Here is a 22,381-nt window from a genome sequence, read left to right on the forward strand (position 1 = left end):
AGCCAAGCAGCTGCTGCTTAAATGCCCAGATGTGGGCAGAACTCCCCACCTAGGCAACACTGGCGACTGTCTCCTGAACCCAGCAAGCTCCTTGCCCAGCTAGCCTCATTGGCTGGTGGGCACCGGGGTTTGGGAGCCCCGCACACAGAGGGCCACAAAGAGGACACAGAGACCAGGTGAAGGGAATTAAATAATGTGTGATTTTATTTCATCAGAGATAAAACCAGCAGCATCACAACTTGAGCCCTCGCCCCACCCCCTCACCCCTCTGCCACTGTCGCTTCTGCCTAATGACGGTAATGGGGGCTTCGGGATCTGGACCTTGAGCGCCTGGAGAGAGAAAGGGGAGAGAGAGGCCCCGTGAGGGCTGGGGAGGAAGCAGGGAGCCCCACTGCACATGTGTGCACATACACAGCAACACGCCTGGAGGCGGCTAAGGCTTCAGTGATGGGGGAGTCAGCTGCAGAGGGATGTTCCCCAGGGATGAGGCCAGCCCTGCAGGTGGAGGGGACCGGGTGGGGATGGAGCAATTAGGGCTGAGGCCTCCTGCCAAAGGGTAACTGATTTCCCAGGGAGTCAGGCGGGCTTGCTTACCTTCGGGAAGAGCTGTATTCTCGACCTGAAAAGAGGACAGAGGAAGACAGGTGAAAACCAGGCAAGTGCCTGGGACCAGGAGGGGCCATGGGCTAGGTTCCCAGTGTCGTCTCCAGCTAAGGCAGCATTGGCACTTCTGGCCTGTCCACTGGGCGCCCCTCAGCCCAAACCCACATGCTGGAAATGAGCTTTTCTTCCAATCCCTGCAGCTCCCTCGTGACTGAAGCAACCATACTGTGTTGTGTGTGCATCTCGGAAGTTTTAATTTAAGGAAAGCTAATGTATGAAATGTACCATGGTTTTTTGTAACCCAGTTTTGACATCTCTTTTTTTTAATGCCCCAAAGCCTCCAGCCTGTCTCTCTCGACCAAGCGACCACGGGGCACTCACTGTAACGGGGGGAGGGCGAGCGGCTCTGCCGGCTGTACTGGCGTTCCCATTCTTCTCTCTCCTTCTCTCGGCGTTCCCGCTCCCTGTGGGGGGAAGGGGACACAAACCAGGGGAAAGGGGTGAGTATGTGGCCGGCTGACAGCACTGAACTCGAGGGCTGGCTGGGTTTCCCACCAGGGCAGGTGCTGCCAACGTCCTAGTCCAAGTGGAAAAATTAACCAAGGGGGCACAACTCTCCTCACTTGGAAATGAGGACACTGAGCTCGGGATACTGGCCGGCAGAGCCAGCATCTGAACCCCAGTCTACTTCACCATGAAAGGCTTGCTGAACAAACAGCCAGGGGGGCTGGAGAGCTGGGCCATTTCCTGTCATACTCAGGGTGCAGTCTCAGAACACAGGGACTTACACGCTAATTGGCCTTTGTCAGATGACCAGGATTTGAAACCCCAAGGGCTACAATTATTGGGCACCTTCTCCATGCCTGGCCCTGATCTCACTGAATCCTTCCAACATGCCTATGAGGGACAACTCTTCCATCCCCATTCAGTAGATGAACAAACTGAGGCTCAGATAGGAAGAAGGCCCATAGCTGGTGGGGAGCAGAAGCAGGTCTGCCTGACCACGATGCTGAGTCTGCGAGCTCTGCTCCTCCACCTCCTGATGGGAGCGCATGGCATCCCTGGAGGCCCAGCAGAGACAGGCATGTGATGGGCATCAAGCCTCCCCCACGTGGCTGGCACCACACACCACGAGCCTGATGGCAGCATCCCGCAGAGATGCATGTGTGGTCATGTCTGTCTCACAAAGAGGAAAAGCTCAGAGAGGTTATGCTGCTTGTCCAAGGACCCACGGCAAGTACAGGGTGGAACCAGAAACAAGCAACAGGCGACACGACTGTGACTGACTCCCCTTTTCGCCAACACCAAGCACTGCGGCCTGCAGTTCTGCCTACGGCCTGGATGGGGCAAGGCCTCACAGCACTGATCCCTGAGCTACCCTGAGAAGTCAGCCCCAAGGACCGTCCTCACTCCAGAGTCTGGACCAGTGCCTGCCCCAGCACCACACACTCAGACAGTGGCAGAGCTGGGACGGGACCTGAAGTCTGTCTGACCCAGGCTATGAGCCACTCAACTCTTCCAAGGAAAGAGTCAGGGGAGAAGAGAAGCAGAGCAGGAGGGGAGAGAGGCCCCACGGGGCTGGCTACGATCAGCGGCTGAGCACACAGCAGGGGCCCAGCAGCCAGGCTTGGCTCGTTAGTGCGGAGGCTGACAAGAATGAGTTAAGGACACAGTGCAGGCCAGGAAGCCGGGGCGAGACCAGTGCTATGAAGAAAACAGAGCAGGGCTGCAGGACAGAGTGCTGTGGGGTGTTACTCCACACAGGATGGTCAGGGAGGGCCCCTGAGTGTAGCAAGGGAGAGAAGCAGGTGGGTATCTGAAGAATAGCAGGTAAGGCGACAAGCTGGAGGCTGGCAGAGCTGGCAGGTCATGGTGGCTGAAGTAAGCTGGGGACGAGGAGGAGCCCAGGACATGGCCTGGGCTGGCCCTGAGGGCCAGGTAAGGGCTTTGATTTTCATCTTCCCAGAGGGCTTGGGCAGGGCTCTGGCTCGAAGCAGGTGGTGGCGAATGCAGGGCAACCAGGAGGCAGGGGGTTGGCTCTGATGCAGGGAGTGGGGGATAGTCTTACTTCATTCGGATCTTGCGGGCCATGGCTCGAAGCTCGTCTTCCCGCTCCTGTGGGAGAGAGGGCAGTGAGGGCAGGGCTGGGCCACCCCCATGGGAGCCCCATCCCCTCACTCCTGCCCTTACCTGGCGCTCGTGCTCCTGCTGGATCATCTTCTCCTGAGCCGCCTTCTTATCCGCCTTGACTGTGGAAAGGCAGGGATACAGTGGCTGAGGGGTGCCCAGCCAAGTCCCCCCCCACCCCGATCCCAAAGGTGGAAGCCGAGCTCGGAGAGGTCCTAACATAGCAGGCGGCATGCACACCCACACCCTCCCCACAGTGCCTCCTGTCCAGAGAGGGCAGAGCCTGCCCAAGGCCAGGCTGGAAGGAAGAGGAGCTGGGCAGCCCTGGAGGGCCAGGTGGTGGGACGTACACTGCCTGTTCAGCGCCTTCTGCATCCTCAGCTTCAGCTTCTCCTGCGGCGTCAGCTTGGGCTGGGGAAGGGGGAGAAGAGGCAGGAGAGGGGGTGGGTGTCCCGGAGTTCCCACAACCCACCTCATCCAAGAGCCTGGGACTGGCGGGGGCATGTGCCAAGGACGGGCAGGCTGTGGAGACCGGCCACGGGATTCTGGGAGCCCCAGTGGACAGCTGAGGAGGGCTCGGGGACACAGATCTCAATCCCTGGGGCTGGATCTCCTGGCCCACCCGGGCCCCCCTGTAGGCCCACCGGGCCCAGCTCTCGGGCACTGCTGCTGGCGGGAATTAGACGGGCGAGTTCCAAATTCTTACTGACTTTGGCAGCTCCTGTCTCTTTACCAGCAGCCGGTTCAGTCCTGGAAGGAAGAAAGGGCAGCTGCTACCTTTGACCCCATGCAGCCCAAGCCCTGCCCTTAGACCAGGGAGCAGAGGCCATGGGCCTCAGACACCCTCAGGGAGAAACCCCGTCCCTCTGGGATCCTTCAGGACAGGACCACGTCCCCCTCTGACCCCGTACCCAAGGCAAAGCTGTGACTCCTCAGACCACCCCCCTCCCCAGGGCAGAGCTGTGTCGCTCTCAGACCTCCCAGGGCAGGCCAAGTTCCCTTCAGAGAGGGAACAGTGGGATTCACCCTCCCCACCTGAGGCTGACAGTCCCCTCCCCAGAGCCCCGCTCTGCTCACTTTTTCAGCTTCTCTCCCACAGCGGGAGACGCCGCCGGCCTGGTCAGCTTCTCCCTCGGGGGCGACGGCGAGTGACTCTGGCTGTGGCTGCGGCTCCGGCTGCGGCTGGGGCTCCGGCTGCGGCTCGGGCTGAGGCTGCGGCTCCGGGTCAGGCTGCGACTTCGGGACGGGCTGAGGGACCAGCTGCTGCGGCTGCGGCTACTGCTGTGGTGCCGGGGGCCCCGGCCACCCCGCCTGTACCGATCCCCTGAGCGGGAGCGGCTCCTGGGAGGGCAGCAGGGCAGCAGGGGGGCCATGAGGCTCCTGGGACCCCATTTACAAATCCCCCACCCCGGCACCGAATCTAGTCTTTCTGCAAGAAAGGCCCTGTGGTCGTTCTGTCTCTGCTTCTGTCCTGCTACTTTCCCTCAGAAACCCTTCCTGGCCTCCTGCAGCCTCTACACAGAGACTGCCCCCTAGACACACTGACCCTCAAACAGCTCTTCACTTACTCACCAGACACCCGTTCACCCACTTCCCTGGCTGGTGGGCTCCGCCCACTTTATACGTTGCACCCAGCCAGGGCACACAGGAGCCATAACCTCACCTACAACCTCACCACCTCCAGGGGCTCACCACCAGCGGGGAGCACCCCCACACCCCCTCTCCCCGACCAGACTGCAGCACAGACCCACAGGACCCAGTCTGGGGACATATCAGCCTTGACCTCAGAGATGTGACCAGGGCCCCCGTCCCTCCCTCAGCCTTTCTCCTGCTTCCAGGTCAGGCTTCAGGAACGACCTGGAAGCCACACCTATGTCACACATTAATTCCAGTGGGACTGTTCTGGGTTTCAGTAAAATTCAAATTTGTTGCTAATATTGAAGAAACCAGAGCCACCCTTTAAAAATTCAGACTCAATTCTTCTTGAAAAACTAGGCAACACCAGGCCTATCACTGACTGGCCAATGACCCCGAAGGACAGGACGTGTGCCCTCAGTTCAGCAAGGCCCACCTGGCCCCTCTATTTCAGACCCCACAGGTAGCTGGCAGCAAGACCCACACAACAGTAACATAGGTAATGACACTGACGGGAATAAAAGTACTCGTTGAATGCTAGGCCTTGTACTGGGCCCTTATGTGGAAGTTACTTGTTAGAACTTCACAACTCAGCGGAGGGGATACTATCATCTCTTTCCCAGATGAAGTAACAGGCCCCGAGAATTCACTAGCAAGGCCAGAATCTACACCCAGCCATGCTGCCTTTCCAGGGCACCCTGACCCCCTCCCCTGCGGAACGGGACCAGAAGGATGCTCCCATCTCTAGAGGACTTTACATCCTACCTTGTCTGCAGCACTCGCCTTACACCTTGTCTCCTCCTCAAAGGGCTGCCTTGACTTTCTGCCCCTCCCACACAGCGGCCCCAGTCCTAAGGGTCACCCACTGCAAACACATAGGAACTCCCTCTGAGAGGACTCCTGCCCTACTGTCCCTGAGAACGGCAGCTGTGCTCTGGCCCTGGTACCACACTTGGAACTCCCTGAGTGGAAACATGTCCCCCTGCAATCCAGGGCCACCCCTCAGACACTGGTCTCCCTGAGATGGGGCCCACACCCACTCTCAGGCCCTGCGCCCCAAGTACACCCAGCCCCACGCACCTGCTTCTGCGCCGGGGCCCGTAACCGCCACGCCGGGCAGGCGAGCGGGAGTAGCGGTGTCCGTCTCGGGAGCCCCCACCTGAATGCCGCCGGCCACGGCTGCGGGACCTCGAATAGCGTCGGGAGCGGGACCGGGAGCGGGACCAGGACCGGGAGCGGGAGCGTGCGTGGCGGCCAGAGCGGTAGTAGCCCCCGCCGCGGCGGGACCGGGAGCTGGAGCTGGAGCGGGAGCGGGAGCTGGAGGTCCTCGAGGCGGAAGAGGAGGAGGAGGAGGTGGAGGAGCGGCGGCTGCAGGTGGGGCACGGAGAGCCAGTCAGCACCAGCCTGGGCCAGGCCCCCCACTGCCCCGCGTCCCCCCCAACGGTGGCTGGGGTGTAGGGCAGGCAGCGTGAGCGTTACCGACCGGGCGCTGGCATTACGTCCCGGTGCGGGGCCGCCGGGCTGGGGGGGCGCGGGGGGCTTCCCTGTGGCGGCCCCTGATGCAGCTGCTGCAGCTGCAGCCGCAGCTGCCTCCTCATCACTGCCCCCAAAACTGGTGATGAATGTGATCTTCTCCTCTCGGCCCGGGGTTGGGGAGCGGGAGCGGGAGCGGGATTCGGAGCTGGATTCCGAAGGCGACCTACAGAGCAGGGAGCAGGGGACTTAACTGCCAGGCTCCTCGAGCCTGTTCACCAGCTAACGAGACCCACTACAGAGCGACATGGGACAGCCAACACACATGAACAGAGCCAGGAGGCAGAAAGACACCAGCTACGCAAGAATGTGATTCATGACCACGGAGCCTTCTCAAAACAACCAGGAAAGGGAGTGACAGAAAACCGTACTGATTTTACATGACTATTAAAACGGAAGAGCAGATCCATAATGCAGCAGGGAATGACTTCCCCAATGTAGATGTCAAGTCGGAAGGGAGCAAGTTCCAAAGCATTAAATGTGATACAGTTCCATTCTCATGAAAGCACGTATGCGATATTCCTCACAGCAGCCATGGATTGAGCACTTATCTGGGCCAGACCTCTCACCAAAAGGGGTTCATGCCTTATCTCACCCATCCTCCCAAGAGCCCTGAGGGCAGGTCCCTCCCACCCTATTCTGAAAAGGGAACTGGGGTCAGACTGAGGTCTGTTCATCTTCAAAGCCACAACTCCCATCACCCCCACATCCAGGAGACACACGTGCTCAACCAGGCTATTCTGTGCCTGTTATTTCTCACTGGTTACTTTTGGGAGTTCAGATTAAAGAGATTTGATTTCTAAGTCAGGTCTTTCTACCATGTTTGATCATTTTCGACACAACACTACACTATGTTTAAATCAGAAAACTTTAAAGGTTCACATTTAAAAGGAAAAGAAATTGTGAAAGCAGGCTAACATTCTGGAAAACCAAAAATAATTCAGACTCAAAGCCAACACAAGGCGCTAAGACTCCCAGAAAATACCACCCAGTCTGTGATCTCAGGGCAGCCTACAGGGTGGGTGCCCCACCCCTCACCACTCGTCCCTCCATCAGGAAGACAACTGGGCCCCGGGAACTCACCGCTTATAGGGGTCGTAGGTAGGGCTGTCTCGCCGGGCATAGCTATGGAGAGAACGAGGGGGACACATAGGGGCGTGGGATTAGTGTGCACGGATTTAAGGCCAGCCCCCAACCTGGGCACCCAAGGCCAGGCAACACAGGAGCTGCTGGCCAGATTACAGGCCCTGTCTTGATCCCTCCTCCTACCCAACCTCAAATCTCTCCAAAGCCTGAATCTCAGCCCCAACCCACAATGTCCCAGACCCATTCTGATCCTGAGCAACAAGGACTTCAGCAGCTTCAATCCGGCTGGCCTTCAGACCCCAGAAGAGAAGCGCCCCTGGTCCCACAAGTCCCTGGTTCTGCGGGGTTCTGGCTCACTAATGATGACAATAAAACTAGCAGCGCTAAGACGTCTTGCGCACACTGTGTGCCAGCACTAAGTGAACTAACAGCTATTCCTAACAACTCTCTGATGTGGGTGCTGTGATTATTCACACTTCACAGCTGAGGAAACAGGCCCAGAAAGGTGAAGTCACTTGCCCAAGGTCACACAGCTCGTAAATGAAGGAGCGCAGACTCCAACCCAGGCCACGTGGTCCCAAGCCCAAGCTTTTATACACCACACTGACCTGCACCTCTACGGTGACAATAGCAAGAATCAGTTCCACTCTGAATGTACATTTTTCAAACCCCACACCAAACCGCTTAAGCTCACAGCAACCCTCAATTACCTCCCCTGAACAAAGGAGACGTGGCAGAGGCAGGGGTCTGCATGGGGCTAGCAGGCCTAAGAGGCTGCAGCAGGTTGGCCCAGAGACCACCTGACCCAGGCTGGCTCTCTGCACCAAGCCAGACCACCTCATCCAAACCTGCCCAAGACCTCAATGTAGGCACAGGTGTAGCCCCCTCTCCCAGGTGGCGGTGCCCCTTTTCCAAAAGAGGAAACGAGCTTGAGAGAGGAAGTCACCTGCCCAACCTGAGATAGTGACAAAGCAGCTGAGCTGCAGAACCAGGTCCGACAGTCGGCGCCAGGCCCGTGTCCCTCGACTATGTCCCCAACTCTCCCAGCCACCTCATGCCACCTCCCTACTGACTCCCAAGGTGTGCGGCAAGAGCCCTGAGTCTAGCAGGGTGAGGGAAATGGCTGGCAGGGCAGGGTGTCCACACAACCCTCATGACTATTCCTACCGAAACCTTCCCTATTCACGGCCCCACTAGGACTCTCCCCACAGGCCGAAAGCTTGCCCCCGAAGTCTTCCTGAGCCCCGGCCCCCAACTCCTGAGCCCTGAGAGACTGATGCCGGCGGGGCAGGAGCACAGGGCCGAACCCACTCTACCTGGGTGGGCTGATCTTGCGGCCCCTCAGTCGCTTCTCCCGGAACTCCCTCCGCTGGCGCCGGGAGCGACGGCCCTGGAACAGGGCGGGTACCAGGCTGGTGAGGGTGTGCCTTCCATGAGGGGCACACCTACCCTGCCACCCTGGCCCAGCCCTCACCGAGTACATGGCTTTCTCCTCCTCAAGGGCCTTGGCGTGTTTGATGGCCTCTGCCTCCTCCTTGTCTTTCCGGAGCATCCTGTGGAAGGGGAGGAGGGTCATACGAGATGAGGAGTGAGGGACCCCACACCATGCTGAGGGTCTCGCATTCATTCAGCACTATTACTGAGTGCCTGCTGCATGCCAGGTGCTATTTCAGGTACTAAAGAATTACTGAAAACAAACAAAAATCCTCACCCTCGTGGGCTTACATTATGAGAAGACAGACAATGGCCAAAGTAATGTAACACACGATATGTTAGATGGTGAAAACCTTCATGGGAAAATAAATCTTGGAAGGGAGAAATGAACTGCCAGGGAACTGGCAGAAGCTGCTGCAGCTTTCAATAGGAAGCTACCCAGAGGCAGTGACAGCTGACGAGAGACCTGGAGGAGTAAGCTGCAGATGTCACAGGGCCAAAAGCACATGGAGTGGCCCCAAGGTCAGATGGAGCCTCAGGGATATGAGAGGTAAAGCAGCCACGGAAGCTGAGAAGGGGTGGAGTGTGCGAGCAGAGGACCAGACAGGTGAGACCTCCCAGCCATGGTGAGGACACTAGCTGGTCATGAGTGAGGCAGGAGTCTTGGAGGGTTCTGGGCAGAGGTTCAGACTTGGAAGAACTCAGACTTGGACTCAATGCGCTGTTAGGTGGAACACTCTATGTGATCTGCACTGGGTAAGGCACAAGGCAGAGAGGCTCAACCAGCAACTGCAAGTTAATGATCCAGAAAAAAAATGAAGCCTCTCCACTAGAGGGCGCTGTCCACCAGGCCGGGAGCTTCCAGGGGTCACTCAGCTGGGGGCAGCCTCAGTTTCTACACAGGTGAAGCCAGTCCCCAAGTACCCACCCCATGAACTTAGGGGCTGTGTGTGTAATACCCTGGCACTTGTGTAAAGTGCTCAGACAAGGATAATGACAGAGATGCCAGGTCTACAGGGTGGGGAGAGGTGTCAACCAGCAGGCCTCACCTGACGAAGTCGCCGTCAGCCATGCCATAGGTTGTGGCCTGTTTGTTGAGATCTGCCACCTGCTCCTGGTTCAGTTCGTCCACATCCACCTCCACGTCTGCACCAAGAGAAAGGCTGTCAGGGACCAAAGTCGAGTGAGAAGAAGGGGAGAAGGGGCGGTGCCCCAAGAGCTGGGGGTGGCAGGTGCCCACCAGACTGGAGGCCTCTGTAGGAAGAGAACGAGTCAGCTCATCTCAGCATCCCCTGGCTGGCACAGGGCCCGGCCAGAGGCGAGCACAACAAACGGCAGGCAGTGGGGGTGGGAGGTGGGCAGGTGATGTGATGGCTGAGAAGGGAGTGATCTGAGGAGTGGATGGGGCCGGACAGAGGGTGGATGAAGATCCAGGTGTGTGGGAGGCAGGGGTGTGGTCCCAGGTATTCAGGAGCCAGATGCAGGATGGTGAAGTGGAGGGGAACGGGTGCTTTACATGTGTCTGAATCAACAGCCGACTGGCTGAGTGAGAGCAGGATGGAGGAGGAAGAAGGATGGTGGACGGCCTGACCAGTGGGATTTAGATGGGGGTGAGCAGCAGGATGCGGGGTGAGGCTCTGTAACTGGAAGAACACTTGTTTTCCGGAGAAGAGAGACAGAGAAGAGGAGGTCAGAGCTAGAACCTAGGTGGGGACAGGGTCATAAAAGCAGTGTCCTAGAAATGAGGAAGGAGAGAGATACAGAGAGGGAGGTGGGGCCAGGAGGACAAGAATGAGATGGGAGGACAGCAGGGGGCTGGTGTGCCCTGGAGCAGGGGCCAGAGAGATGGGGCTCATAAGCACGGGGCGCACCACAGAGGGTGAGGGACGAGACACGAAAACGATGCCCAGGGACTGCAGGGGGGGAGGGCAGAGAGGGGACCCCACCGATGTCGGGGATGACCTCATCTTCATCCGAGTTGCTCTCCTCCTCAGCTGGTGACTCCTCCTCCTCTGGCTTCTCAGCCACCTTCTCCACCTCGGCCACTGTGCTGTCCTCATAGGTGTAGCCAATGGAAGCCTTCTTCTCTGCCAGCCTGGGACAGGGGAGCTATGAGCCAGGGCAGCGCCCAGGGGAGAGGAGGGCCCCCACACCAAGCATCCTGGACACCGCCCTCTTGAGTTCCAGGGCAGCACAGAGCCCTTGCTCCCACTGTCCGTCAGCCTAGAACCCTCTGCACATCTGCTGCTGACTCCAGGCAACATTCCCTGAGCCATTCCCAGTGCCAGCCTCGCCCTGAACATGGGGCCGCGACTGAGGACCAGAGTCATCAAGGAGCTCCGCTCTCATTCTTCAGATGGAGGGAGGCAGCAAGCGTGGGGCTGGAGGTGGGGAGGTTGCGGCTGGGGGCAGGAGTCCGGGCTCCAGGATGGACGGAGCAGCGCCCTGAGGGGCTCACAGTCCTCCTGCCTCCCTCAACCCCACACACAGTGCCCCAGAGCCCAACTTACTTCTTCTTCTCGTCCTCACTGGGTCTCTGGAGGCCTCCGTATAGCTCGTCAATGTAGATCTGGTATAGGCACTGCTCCTCTGAGACTGGGGCAAAAGGCACATGGTCAGAGTGGGCTGGGGACACTGGGAATGCGGGGGGAAACACAAGGATGCAGTTAGGGGTGGGAGGGTGGCTCCATCCAAGCATAGCTGGGGGCAGAGTCATGGATTCCCGGGAAATCACAAACTGTGTGTGGTGGAGACACAGCGGCTGCAGGAGGGCCCTAGCTATACCACTGACTTGCCATATGATCCGGGTGGACTTAGCCACTCTGTGCCTCAGTTTCTATTTCTGTAAAATGGGGTGCCTGGCAGAGATAGTGCGTGGTACTTAACTTAGGCTCTGCTACCTCTAGCATGAATTAGGGAAGCCTTTGGCTGGTCCCTTCAGCGTGATTAATCCCAAGTGCTGAATGCACCCTGGAACCCACGGGCCACTCCAGTGTGTGCCCTGTGGCTCAGTTTAAATTAAATGTGGTTAATCTGGGCTCTCAGTCATTCACAACACCCAACTAGACAAGCTCAGCAATGTACCAGAGCCTCTCCTGATCTTCCTGCCATGAAACACATGCCTGACTCAAGGTGGGACCCTGGGCGAGTCCCCTTCCCTCCATGGGCCTCAGCTTTTCTATCTGAAAGCGAGGTGGGTGGGCTGGGCAAGCCCGGAGCTGACACAGCACGGCCCCTCCAGCAGCCTCCACGGTTCTGCGGTCGTGTCCAAAGCCCCAGAGGGCCCTGTCGGCCCACCTCATGTGAGCTCCAGCCACACAGGCCTCCTTCCCGCACAGCGCTATCCTCGCGGCCCACCTCTCCTCCCTGGGGAGCTCCTGCCCGCACCCCCACGCTGACCCAGCCTCAGCCAAGCACTGCCGAGAACAGCACACCGGTTGTGGTAACAGCACCTTGGTTTGTAATTACCACCCGCGCTCATGATTATGTGGCTGCTGCCCTCTCCCCTACTAGACCCCTGATCCCAGAATAGCACCTGACACACCACAGGTGCTCAGGAATTGTGGGAATGAATAAAGGAATGAATGCAGAATCAGACAGAACTAAGGGAAACCCTGGCTCCATCACCAAGAATCTGCGTGGCCCTGAAGGAAGGCAAAACCAACTGCATCGATGACGCATTTCCTTGATTCTCGGGCCTCACTGATTGCTAGAATTTGACAATCCCTGATTTTATTTATTTATAATTTTTATTTTTTTCAAACCCTGATTTTAGAGCTGCTAAAATGCCTATCTTAGAAACAAAGAAATACGGGAACAGTGAACCCACAGGGAGAGCTGCCTGTGCCAGGCTTGGTACTGGGGCTTCATGCACCCCTCACTGAACCCTCACAACCACCTTGAGGGACAGACACCACCATTACCACCCTTCTCCAGGAGGAGACCGAGACCCGCCAGGCTGGGGACTCCTGTGACCCTCCCCTTAACTCCACAGGGAAACCCTAGGAGAAGGAATCTCAAAGTCCTTCTTGGGAGACGTGCTAAGTTTGGAGCTCTCCTGTGAGAGGCAGCAGTGGTTAAGGGCAGAGTGAGAACTCCAACTCCTTGAACATAGTGTCCCCCCAAGCCCAGAGCCTTGACATCCTCATCTGTAAAATGGGGTATCACTCTCACCTTGCTGGGTGGTTGTGCAGATGCACTGAGATAACAGAGACAAAAAAGTCCAAGTATGTCAGGGTCAGGATCTCCCCAGACAAGCCCAGGGTATGAAAAAGTCTCTCTAAACCAGTTTTCTCATTTGTGAAGTAGCAATGGTGATGGCTTGGGAAAAAACACTGTATGAACACTGGGCAAACTGTCAAACACTGTCTAAATATTTGTTTAAAACAAGGAGAAATTTCCTCTTCAGAGCTGACATTCTGATCTGTATAGGCCAGGGAAAACAAAAGGGGAAAAAATGTCCAAGTTTTTAGGAAAATAAGACCACAGAATTAAGGGGCACTGGATATGGCAGTGACCCTGGTGGGACCCTCTAGTCCAGCAAATGTCTCCTGTACCAATTCCAGAGATGGAGGCCCCAAAAGGGAAAGGGATGTGGACAGAGCGGGTCCATGACAGAGCTCAACCAAACCCAAGGCCCCTTAGTACAAAGTCCTGGGATACCTTCTCTTCCCAATCTTGTTGAGGTCTTTCAGTCTCCAGGGACCCCCCCCAAACCCACTCTCCACACCCCAGATCACTCACTGCCAGCAAAGTCGTTCTGCACCAGGCCTCGGTAACGCTCGTAGTTACATTTCCGCTCGTCCGACTCCTGTTCTGGGGAGCTTTGGGGGAGGTCACGGTCTTGAGATCAGAGGGAGAGGGGAGATCCCACCCCAAGCCAGCAGGAGTGGGGACGAGGGGCCTGGCCCAGGCTGGGGGGTGGAGGGCCTCCCCACGTGCACTTCTCCTTCCTTCCCTAGAGGGTGGCGGGCAGGCAAGGGCTCGAGAAAGAAGAGGTGCTGCCAGGACGGACTCCCTTACTGGCAACCCCGGAGGCAGGCAGCTTACATGGTGGTGAGCAGTGGCGGGGTGTAGTCAGGGATGTGGTCCAGGTGGGCACGGACATCAAAGCGGTCAATCATGTTGTTGGTGTCCCCCTGCCAGGGCATCCTGAAGTGGGGAATGGGGGAGCAAGGAGCCTAGGGTCCCCACTGTTCAGGACACAAAATGCCTATTCCCTGCCACCTCAAGCTTGGGAGCCAAACCCTCAGCGCCTCTGATCCCCATGCCAGCCACACCCTCACCCTTCACCTCTCAGTCTTTTATGCCATAACCTCTGCCCTGAAACATACATTCAGGCTCGAGACCTGAACAGGTTATTTCTCAGAACCAAGCAAGAGTGTGGAACTTGAACCAGGTCCAAGGGCCACTTGCTAAGCCCCAGTCACCCCAAAACACCCTCTCTGGCAACCTACTCTCTGCTGCATCTGAGCCTCTGGCCCTGACCCCACCCATTCCCCAGAAATCCTCCAACCACTACACCCGGAGGCCTTGGGCCCAACCCCTGCCGGCTCTCCTCAGCTGGTGATCTTCACCTTCCCATGCAGGCCAAGCCTTCCCTGCCTGAGACTCCAAAGGTCTGTTCATGCCCCAGGTCCCTTCGGACCCCCACCCCTCAGCCACAGACACCACCTTACCCCCAAAATCAGTCTTACATGTTAACGGGGCTCTCAGCAGCCAGGGCAACCGCAGAATCCAGGTGCACCTTGCAAGCTCGACCGTGCACCTGCAGGAACTGGGCTGGGTCCTTCTTCTGCAGGGATGGACAAGACAGAGGTCACTGCCCCACTGAGCCCCAAAACCCTGCCACCCCCCCACACCCAAGCTTAGCAGCGAGCTCACCTCTGATGCCAAGCAGGCCATACTTCAGAGGTAAAGGACCTGCACAGGGGTGGCAGCACTAACAGGGGCCACCCAACCTCTGGGAACAGGGGGAGGGTTTCCTCTCAAGATAGTGGCAAGAGGCTCTAAGCTCTGGCCCAACCTTCTACACAGCCAGTACCAAGACCTACCTCACCAAAATATTATCCCTCAACTCTCCACCCCTCCCCCAGCCCAGGGCCATGCATTTAGAGCACTTTGGCCTGGACCAGCCTCTAAGACATCAGGACTGCATAAGCTCGTAAAAAGACCATCAATGTCACTACTCATCAGAGAACAAGCAATGAGAGCTAGAAGGCATCACGTCACACTCTCCAGGATGGCTAAAATGGAAAGGACAGACGACAGCAGGTAGTACTGACAAGAATGTGGAGAAATTTGGTTCTTCAGAAGTTAAACAAAGAACAGCCATATGACCCAGCAATTCCACTCCTAGGTATGTACCCGGAAGAACTGAAAACAGATACTCAAATACGTGCACACAAATGTTACAGCAGCACTATGCACAACAGCCAAAAACTGGAAACAATTCAAATGTCCATCAACGCATGACAGATAAACAAAACGTGGCATATCCGGACAGTGGGATATTGTTGGGTAATAAAAAGGAATGGAGGATTGATCCACGCTAGAATGGATGAGCCTGGAGAACATGCTCAGTGAAAGGAGTCAGTCACAAAGAGGCCATATAGTGTACAATTCCACTTGTGAATATGTGAAATGTCCAGAGCAGGCGAATCCACAGAGACAGAAAGTAAATTAGTGGTTGCCCAGGGCTGGCGGGGGAAGGTGGAGGAGGGGGTGCTGACTGCCAATGGGTATGGGGTTCCTTCTTGGGATTGTGAAAATTTTCTAAAATAAGACTGTGGAGATGGTTGCACAACCTCGTGAATAATCTCAATAAAGCTGTTAAAAAGAACAAGCACCAAGGTGGAGGAGAAAGTCCCAAGTCACCTGTTTTCTTCAGAGCGCCCCCTACCACCTCATGTTACACCTGACGTTCATCTATCATGTCAGGCCTGAGCCTCATGTGTAGGGGGTCACAATTCCAAGTCACCATCTCTGCATAAGGGAAAGATAAAATCCAGCAGCAGCAGCAGCTCCCATCACTGAGGCCCCCGAGTGCCAGGCCCTGGCTGAGCTCCAGCCACATGCCACATCAGGGGAACTCAGAAGAGCCATGAGCCGGGCTGCTGGTGTGCCCCACTAAGTCCTGGCCAACTCCCAGCCACAATCTCCCAGAGTCCAATGCCCTCCCACCCCCTCCATCCTTCCCCCGACCCCTGCCCCAGCCCTGCCACCACTCTGGAGCGCTCGGGCTTCCTGCTGCCACCTTTGCCCAGTGCAGCCCGTTTTCCACGCGGCAGCCCCAGGGCTTCTGCTAAAACCTCCGAGGCCCGTGAGGCTCAGAGCCCTTCCCTGCTCTGACTGTCACTGCCCCCTCCACCCCCACTCCAGGCCCATCCCAGCCTCCACTCCAGCTCTGCGCTGGCTGCCCCCCACCCCCACCCGCACTGCTCTTGCCCATTCCGCCCCTCACTCATTTCCCACCTCCTTCCAGAGGCTTTATCAACTCTACCCAAACAGCTCCCCCCACAACCCCTGACTGACTGGCTTCTTAACCTGCCCCCCACCAGACATTACACCTGCACTCGCATACCGCCTGTCTCCACACTAGAACCAAACTTCCACAGGCTAAGATCTCGGTTCCGTTCCCCGTTGTACCCCCAGCGCCTAGAGTAGCACCCAGCCTGCAGCAGGGGCTTGGAACACTGACTGAAGGGGGGAGAATGAACCCTCACTGACAGATGAGGACGCTGAGCCCCCGCAGGAGAAACCCATCCACATCAGGTTCCCGAGAGCCTGCCCATCCTCACTCTGCCTCCACCTCCCACCCCGACCCCCAGCCAGCAGGGGTGAGCGGGGACACCAGCCCTGCAAGGGCTGAGGACACCGCTGACGTCAGGCTACTGTCCATTCTGCGTGCACTCCACTGCCATTTCTCATTTCACACCCGAAGAAGCTGAGGGTGGGGTACACCCCAGACCACGGGGTCCAGCAGGGCGGCGCTGCTGGAATGCAGCTCCTCACCCTGCACCTTCCCTGCCTCCCTCAATTCCTCATCTCAGGCCACACAGCTCCCTCGGCCCTGTGACAGCTTCTGGCCAAGTCTCAGGCCAAGAGTCCTTCATGTTCCGAGGCCACTCCGGGCCAAATGCCAGCTCCCACAGCCGAGACTCATGGGACGTTGCTTGCAGGGTGGACTCTGGCCTGGACGGCGAAGTCCCTGGCAGTGCCAGCACCGCAGAAAGGAAAAGGCACTGGGCTGGGAGTAAATACCTGGGTTTAGTCTGGCTCTGCTGGGAGATTCTGGAAGTCAGTGAACCGTACTAAAAGCCAGGCATTGGACTAAGTGTTTTATGGACATCTTCTCATTCAAATCTTTCAGCCGTGGGAGAGAGGTGCTAGCTACTCTTATCCTCGTGTTCCAGATGAGGAAACGAGCTCAGAGGGGTGGGGCTCACTTGCCTGAGATCAAAGCAGTAAAAACAAAACTAGGATTTGAGCCCAAATGTGCCTGACTCCAAAATCCACTCCTTTTCTTCTTTAAGAGTAATTTTTTAAATTGTGGTATAAGACATATAACACTTGCCATCTTAACCTCTCTTAAGTGCACAGTACGGTAGCGTTAACTATTTGCACCTTGCTGGGCAACAGATCTCTAGAACTGTTTCATCCTGCAAAACAAACTCTATACCCCCTGAACTACTAACCACTCTTCTTCCTCCCCACCCCCAGCTCCTGGCAACCACCACTTGCTGCTTCTAAGGGCTTGGCTACTTTAAACAGTTCATACACATGGAATCCTGCAGTATTCGTCTTTCTGTGACTGGCTTATTTCACTAGGCACAATGTCCTCAAGGTTCCTCCATGTTGTACCATGTGACAGGATTTCATCTCTTTTTAAGGCTGACTAATATTCCACTGCATGTATTTACCAAATTTTCTTTACCGATTCATCAGCTTATGGACATGTAGGTTGCTTCCACATCTTGGCCATGGTAAATCATACTGCAATGATCATGAATGTACAAATATTTCTTCCAGATCCAAAATCTATTCTTAACCACTGGATCATTCCAGGATCAGAGGGGTCAGAGGAGGTCATAGAGCCTTTCACTCATTCAACAGTTAGGCAGGCACCTACTCTGAGCGAGGCCTTGTGCTAGGGCCATGGCAGTGACGGAGACAGCCCCAGCCCCACCCTAAGGCTCACAGTCCAGTGTAGGGGACACACCTGTCCACTACAGTGATGACCTAGAGTAGGCAGCGCTAGGATAGGGGAGCCAGGGGATGCATCACTTAGCCTGGGGGTTCAGCCAGAGGCTTCTGAAGAAGGAAAAGCCGGAACTGAGACCTGTTTTATTTTCCACTTTCATACCAACAGGGAATTCTGTTTCTTTATCCAAACCACTGATTAAAGGAGAAAGCTGACAAGGGCAGGGGCAGTGACAGGACCAGGGTCAGCTAGGGAGAGAGAGCAGACAAGAACAAATCAGGAGCAAAGAAACCAGCTGTCAGGACACACCTGTCCAGCCCGCCACAGTGGACCTTGGCTTCTTAAACACTCGCCTCAGCCACCTCTCTCAGCCAGAGAGGAAGAGAGACCCGCGTGAGTAGCCCCACCCCCTCCTCAAAGCAGCCATCAGCCACTGCCCAGCCATCAGTCCACAGCTTCGTGGCTCAGATCTGAATGCTGATCACATTCTCGTACGGGGACAATAGCTTCTTGTACAGGCCTGCACCACAAGGCACCCCACAGACACTGTTCTATTATTGAAGCTCTTCCCTGTCACCCAGTGAGAGGGGCTGGTTATCACCACTGTCCCAAGGGGGAAATAAAGCTCAGGGAGCTCTCCAGCTAACAAGGACGAGAGCCTGGAGTCCCAGGCCTTCTGAGTGACACAACTCCAGCCTTCTCTCCTCCACATCATCCATCAACCTGGACGCAATTCCAGCTCTACCTGGCAATAATAACTTTAGTCCCACCCGAGCTGGCGTTCACTGAGCAAGCTTCCCTGGGCAGGCCTACCCTCAGTGGTCTTGTGCCCAATTTCACTCCAACAGCTCTGGGAAGGAGGTGCTCCTGTCCCCACCATCTGTGGCAGACCATTAGTTGGCAACCGATATCCATTCTCCTCTCCTCAACAGTAGTAAGACTTCTAACACATCTGGCACAAGGCCACCCAGAAGAGAGTCTATGCCTCTTAGCCTTCCTTGCAGCTGTACATGACCACCGGGCTACTTTTCAGCCACCGAGATATGAGTGGATGTGTCACGTGCAAACAATTAGAAACTTTCTTAACAACTGGCATAAGCACCTTGGCCCCTTTTCCCTCCCTCCTTCCTCCCTGCTGGAAGGAATAAAGACATGATGGCTTGAGCAGCCCTCTTAGACTCTTGAGACAACACTGGGAAGAGAAGCATGCACAGCTCAACAACAAAATGGTCCCTGAGCAGAGCTGGCCACCTCTGGGCTATGAAGCAAAAAGGAAATAAATTTCTATCTTACTTAAGCCACTTATGTTTTAGGTCTCTGTTATTAACAGACAAATCTGATTTTACATGATACATCATTTCACAGGAAACCAGGATCAGGGAGACAGCCACTTACCCCAGGTCACACTATATGTAAGAGGAACAGCTGGAATTTGAACCCAGAGCTCTGTGACTCCAAACTCTAAGGGCTTAACCATTTTGGTATTTTGCCTCCTGGCTGTGTCACCTTGGACAAGCTGCTGCACCTTTCTGAACTTCTACTTCTGCAGTAGAAAGCCCAGTGGATAGCTGAGAGGTCAAAGGTCAGAGTCTGGGTTAGAATGCCAGCTGTGCTCTCTTGTTACATGACTGTAGGCCAGGACTCTCTGAGCCTCAGTTTGCTCATCTGTAAAATGGCGATAAGCAAACTACCTCCCAGGCTGGGGTGAGGATCTGATGAAGCAGAGACGCATGTCAAGTGTTCAGCACAGTGGGTAACACATAAATGCTCAAGAGCGTTAGCCCTTACTATCAGTATCACCTTTAACACAAGGAACAACAGCAATCTCTCAGGCCTGCTGAAAGGACTAGAAAGAATGTGCCAAAGTAGCAGGCATGGGGTCTGGCACACCATGGGCCCTTCATAAATGGCAGCTATTCATTCCTGAGCACTATGTTCCTGGTCCATCGCTGGGGCCTCAACTATAACCAACACAGACCCAGGGCCAGCCCTCAGGGGCATGTTACTCTGATATCACCAGAGACTGGCCATCCCTAAGCCCAGTGGTTCCCTCCTGGGTGACAGAAGGCAAGCGAGATGCTCTGAGAGGCCTCTCCTAGGGTAATAACAGCCTGTCTCGTGGATGACCGTGGGGATTCAAAGAAAAAATGCATCTATCTAAAGCTCTTTTCACAAAGCCTGGGGCCTAAGAGGGATCAATTAAAATGGTAACTGCTATTGCTATTGTTTCATTCATTCATTCTTTCAAATCAGGTTGGACCCAAGCTTGGGATACAAACATGACCCCAATATAACTAGGCTCCACTCTTACAGAGCTGAATAGGGAGCTATGATGGGGATATTTATAGTGGACACCCAGCTGTGTATGGGGGATGAGGGAAGACTTCCCTGAGGATTGAGATCTGACAGATGAGCAGGAGTGAAGGCAAAGGCCCTGTGGCTGGAGAGGACTATATAATTTGGAAGGTAAACGGATACTCTTCACATATCTTTTTGTTAGATAAAGTCGCCCTGGGTAGTGAGGAGGCCAGATAGCATAAGGAGAGAAACAAGACAGAAAACAGAGTGGTATGAGTCTGTAGGGGGTGGTAAAAGCCAAGTCATGCAGGGTCTTGCAGGCTGTGTTGAGGAGCCTGGCACTAAGGAGCAATGGAGAAGTTCTGAGCAAGGGAAGGACAGGGTCAGCTTTGTGCTCTAGAAAGACCTCTCTGGCCCCCTGGAGGAGGGTGGATTAGAGGGGGCAGGACTGGAAGCCAGGAGACCAGGGAGGAGGGGGCTGGGGCAGTGATGTGGTATTTAATGGAAATGTCCATATAAATACCACCTAACAGGAAAATAGAACCTAGTACACAAATGCCATTTCAACCTGGGGCCTCAAGGGCTAGCGGGAGTTAAACAGGTGAGGAGTCTTTACAGGCTCAATGCCCTGCGGTGACAGAGACGGAAAAAAGGCCAGTGGAGCTACCTAAGGATGAAGCTGAGAGGCCAGTAGAGGTCAGATCACAAAGGCCTTTTAGGTCACAGGATGGAATGTGATCTTTTCTCCAAAGGCAACTGAAGCATTTAAACAGGAGAGGGAAATTGGTCAGAGTCCACTCACTTAATGAATATGGATGGCACGGCTTCGGGGTGCCAAGGCAAACCTGAAGAAAAGCTGCACTTTCTGGGGACCGCAAATTCAGCAATAAGCAAGACAGACACCATTCTGGAGGTGGCCAATCTTATGTCTGGACTGCTCTGAGTGTTACAAAGACTTTCCTCCTTCCTGCTGACACTGGCTGTGTACTCTGCGCCCACGCCAAACAATGCAGTATGCTACAATCAACAAAATCCCTCAGGTTCTTATCAACCATTATGCTCAAAAAATGAAAATTCCCTTGCGGAAACTGGGAAACTGGGCTCTATGTCTCGGTGTACTTCCCAGCCCAAATTCTACCAGGATGACCAGGGCCCCACCCCCTGGAAGAGCTCCCAGCCCAGATTAAAGGTCACTCACGATCTTCTCATAGTACTCCCGCCTCCGCTCTGCCCTCTTCTTGTAGTCCACCATCATGCCTCGAAGCTTCCGCTCATGCTTCCGAGCTTCGTGCCACATCGTGGTGAGGCCAAGTCTGCGGCCTCAACCTGAGGGATGAGGGGAGGGGTGTCATATGGGCTGGAGAAACCATATGGGCAGAATCAAAGTCACCTAACAAGCTTGTGACAGAGCTGATCCTGAACATCAGCTTCGGGGAGGGAAAGTGAGGCTGCAGAACTGTGAGCCAGATGCTCAGGTGTATCCTGAACAACTCTGATCCAGCAGCTTGGGCTTCTGAGAAACCCCACTGGGAGATTCTGGAGTGAGCATCCCTACGAAAGGGGTTTTCTGTGTTTAAGCAGCTGGAATCAAGAATGAAAGGTTTTGGAATGGAGTGTTTGAAATAAGGTCTGGAGGCAGACCTTGAGCAGCTGGGGCTGGAGCTCAAGGAGGGGGAAGAGCTAAAACCAGGGGTCATCCGAGGGGGTGGGTAGGGGCTGCAGGGGTCTGGAGATGAAAGTAGGTGGCGGAAGAAGAGAAAGACTTTCTGGGAACAGAGTAGTGGCATGGAAGTGGGGGTCGAAGGCAGGCAAAGGGAGTGGACGGAAGACGACGACACTTGGGGAAGGAGGGGGAGCATGAGGGAGTGCTGTTAAGGAAAGACCAGAGCACCGCTAAGGTCTAAAGAAGGAATCTAAATCGGGGGCTGAGGGGAGGAGAAAGGTACAGAGACTGAGGGAGGCGGAGAAGGCAGACAGGCAGGAGTGGGCTGAGTTTAGGGGCAAGGGTTGTGGACTGAGGCGGAGACCGCGGGTTTGGACAGGGATCGAGCACCAGGTCTGGGCCTGAGGGTTCGGGTTAAGTATTTTTGACAAGGGGGCGGGACCTGTGGCAAACAGCGGGTCCGACGCGGCGAATTCGGTCCAACGGCGGGCGCAGGGCGCGGCCTGAGGCCCGGTAGGCCGAGGAGGTGCAGGGCGGGCGGCCCTCGGGACCGGGGCCAGGCAGAATCTCACAGCAGACAGGGGAGAGGCCGAGGCGAGGGCGAAGCTGGCCTGACGTCGCCCGAAGCTGGGAGGTCAAGGCCCGCCGCCTGCACTCACCGGCTCGTCGCCGCCTCCCACCGCTGCGCTCGCGCGCGGCCCGCACCGGAAGCGGAACTGGGCGGCTGAGTAAGGGGAAGGTGCGGTGCGTGGCGGAGGGCGCTTCCGCAGACGCGAGAGGCGGGGTCTAGGGTAGGGTGT

General features: G+C 55.9%; 1 protein-coding gene across 3 annotated transcripts; it reads right to left on the minus strand.

Annotated features, from left to right (window-relative positions):
- Nucleotides 1–177: 177 nt before the first annotated feature.
- CLASRP (CLK4 associating serine/arginine rich protein) lies at nucleotides 178–22,318 on the minus strand. Of its 3 annotated transcripts, none has more exons than XR_012075457.1 (21): nucleotides 22,241–22,298; nucleotides 21,117–21,244; nucleotides 14,115–14,212; nucleotides 13,468–13,569; nucleotides 13,162–13,241; nucleotides 10,929–11,013; nucleotides 10,365–10,513; nucleotides 9,468–9,564; nucleotides 8,459–8,537; nucleotides 8,301–8,374; nucleotides 6,982–7,023; nucleotides 5,849–6,064; nucleotides 5,446–5,733; nucleotides 3,808–4,071; nucleotides 3,437–3,480; nucleotides 3,081–3,141; nucleotides 2,794–2,852; nucleotides 2,672–2,718; nucleotides 985–1,067; nucleotides 595–619; nucleotides 178–330 (listed from the first exon to the last, which is right to left on the minus strand). XR_012075457.1 is itself a non-coding variant. In XM_072966863.1 (21 exons), the coding sequence occupies exons 2-21, from the start codon at nucleotides 21,213–21,215 to the stop codon at nucleotides 288–290; spliced, it is 2,031 nt and encodes a 676-aa protein (XP_072822964.1). In that variant the 5' UTR covers nucleotides 21,216–21,244; nucleotides 22,024–22,318; the 3' UTR covers nucleotides 178–287. The 3 variants fall into 3 exon arrangements, 2 of the variants coding, with proteins under 2 accessions (XP_072822964.1, XP_072822965.1); XM_072966863.1 differs by having other exon boundaries at nucleotides 3,441–3,480; nucleotides 22,024–22,318; XM_072966864.1 differs by having other exon boundaries at nucleotides 3,441–3,480; nucleotides 22,241–22,301.
- Between the last annotated feature and the right edge of the window lie 63 nt (nucleotides 22,319–22,381).

The sequence above is a fragment of the Vicugna pacos genome, chromosome 9 (genome assembly GCF_048564905.1).
Source record: "Vicugna pacos chromosome 9, VicPac4, whole genome shotgun sequence".
Lineage (NCBI taxonomy): Eukaryota > Metazoa > Chordata > Mammalia > Artiodactyla > Camelidae > Vicugna > Vicugna pacos.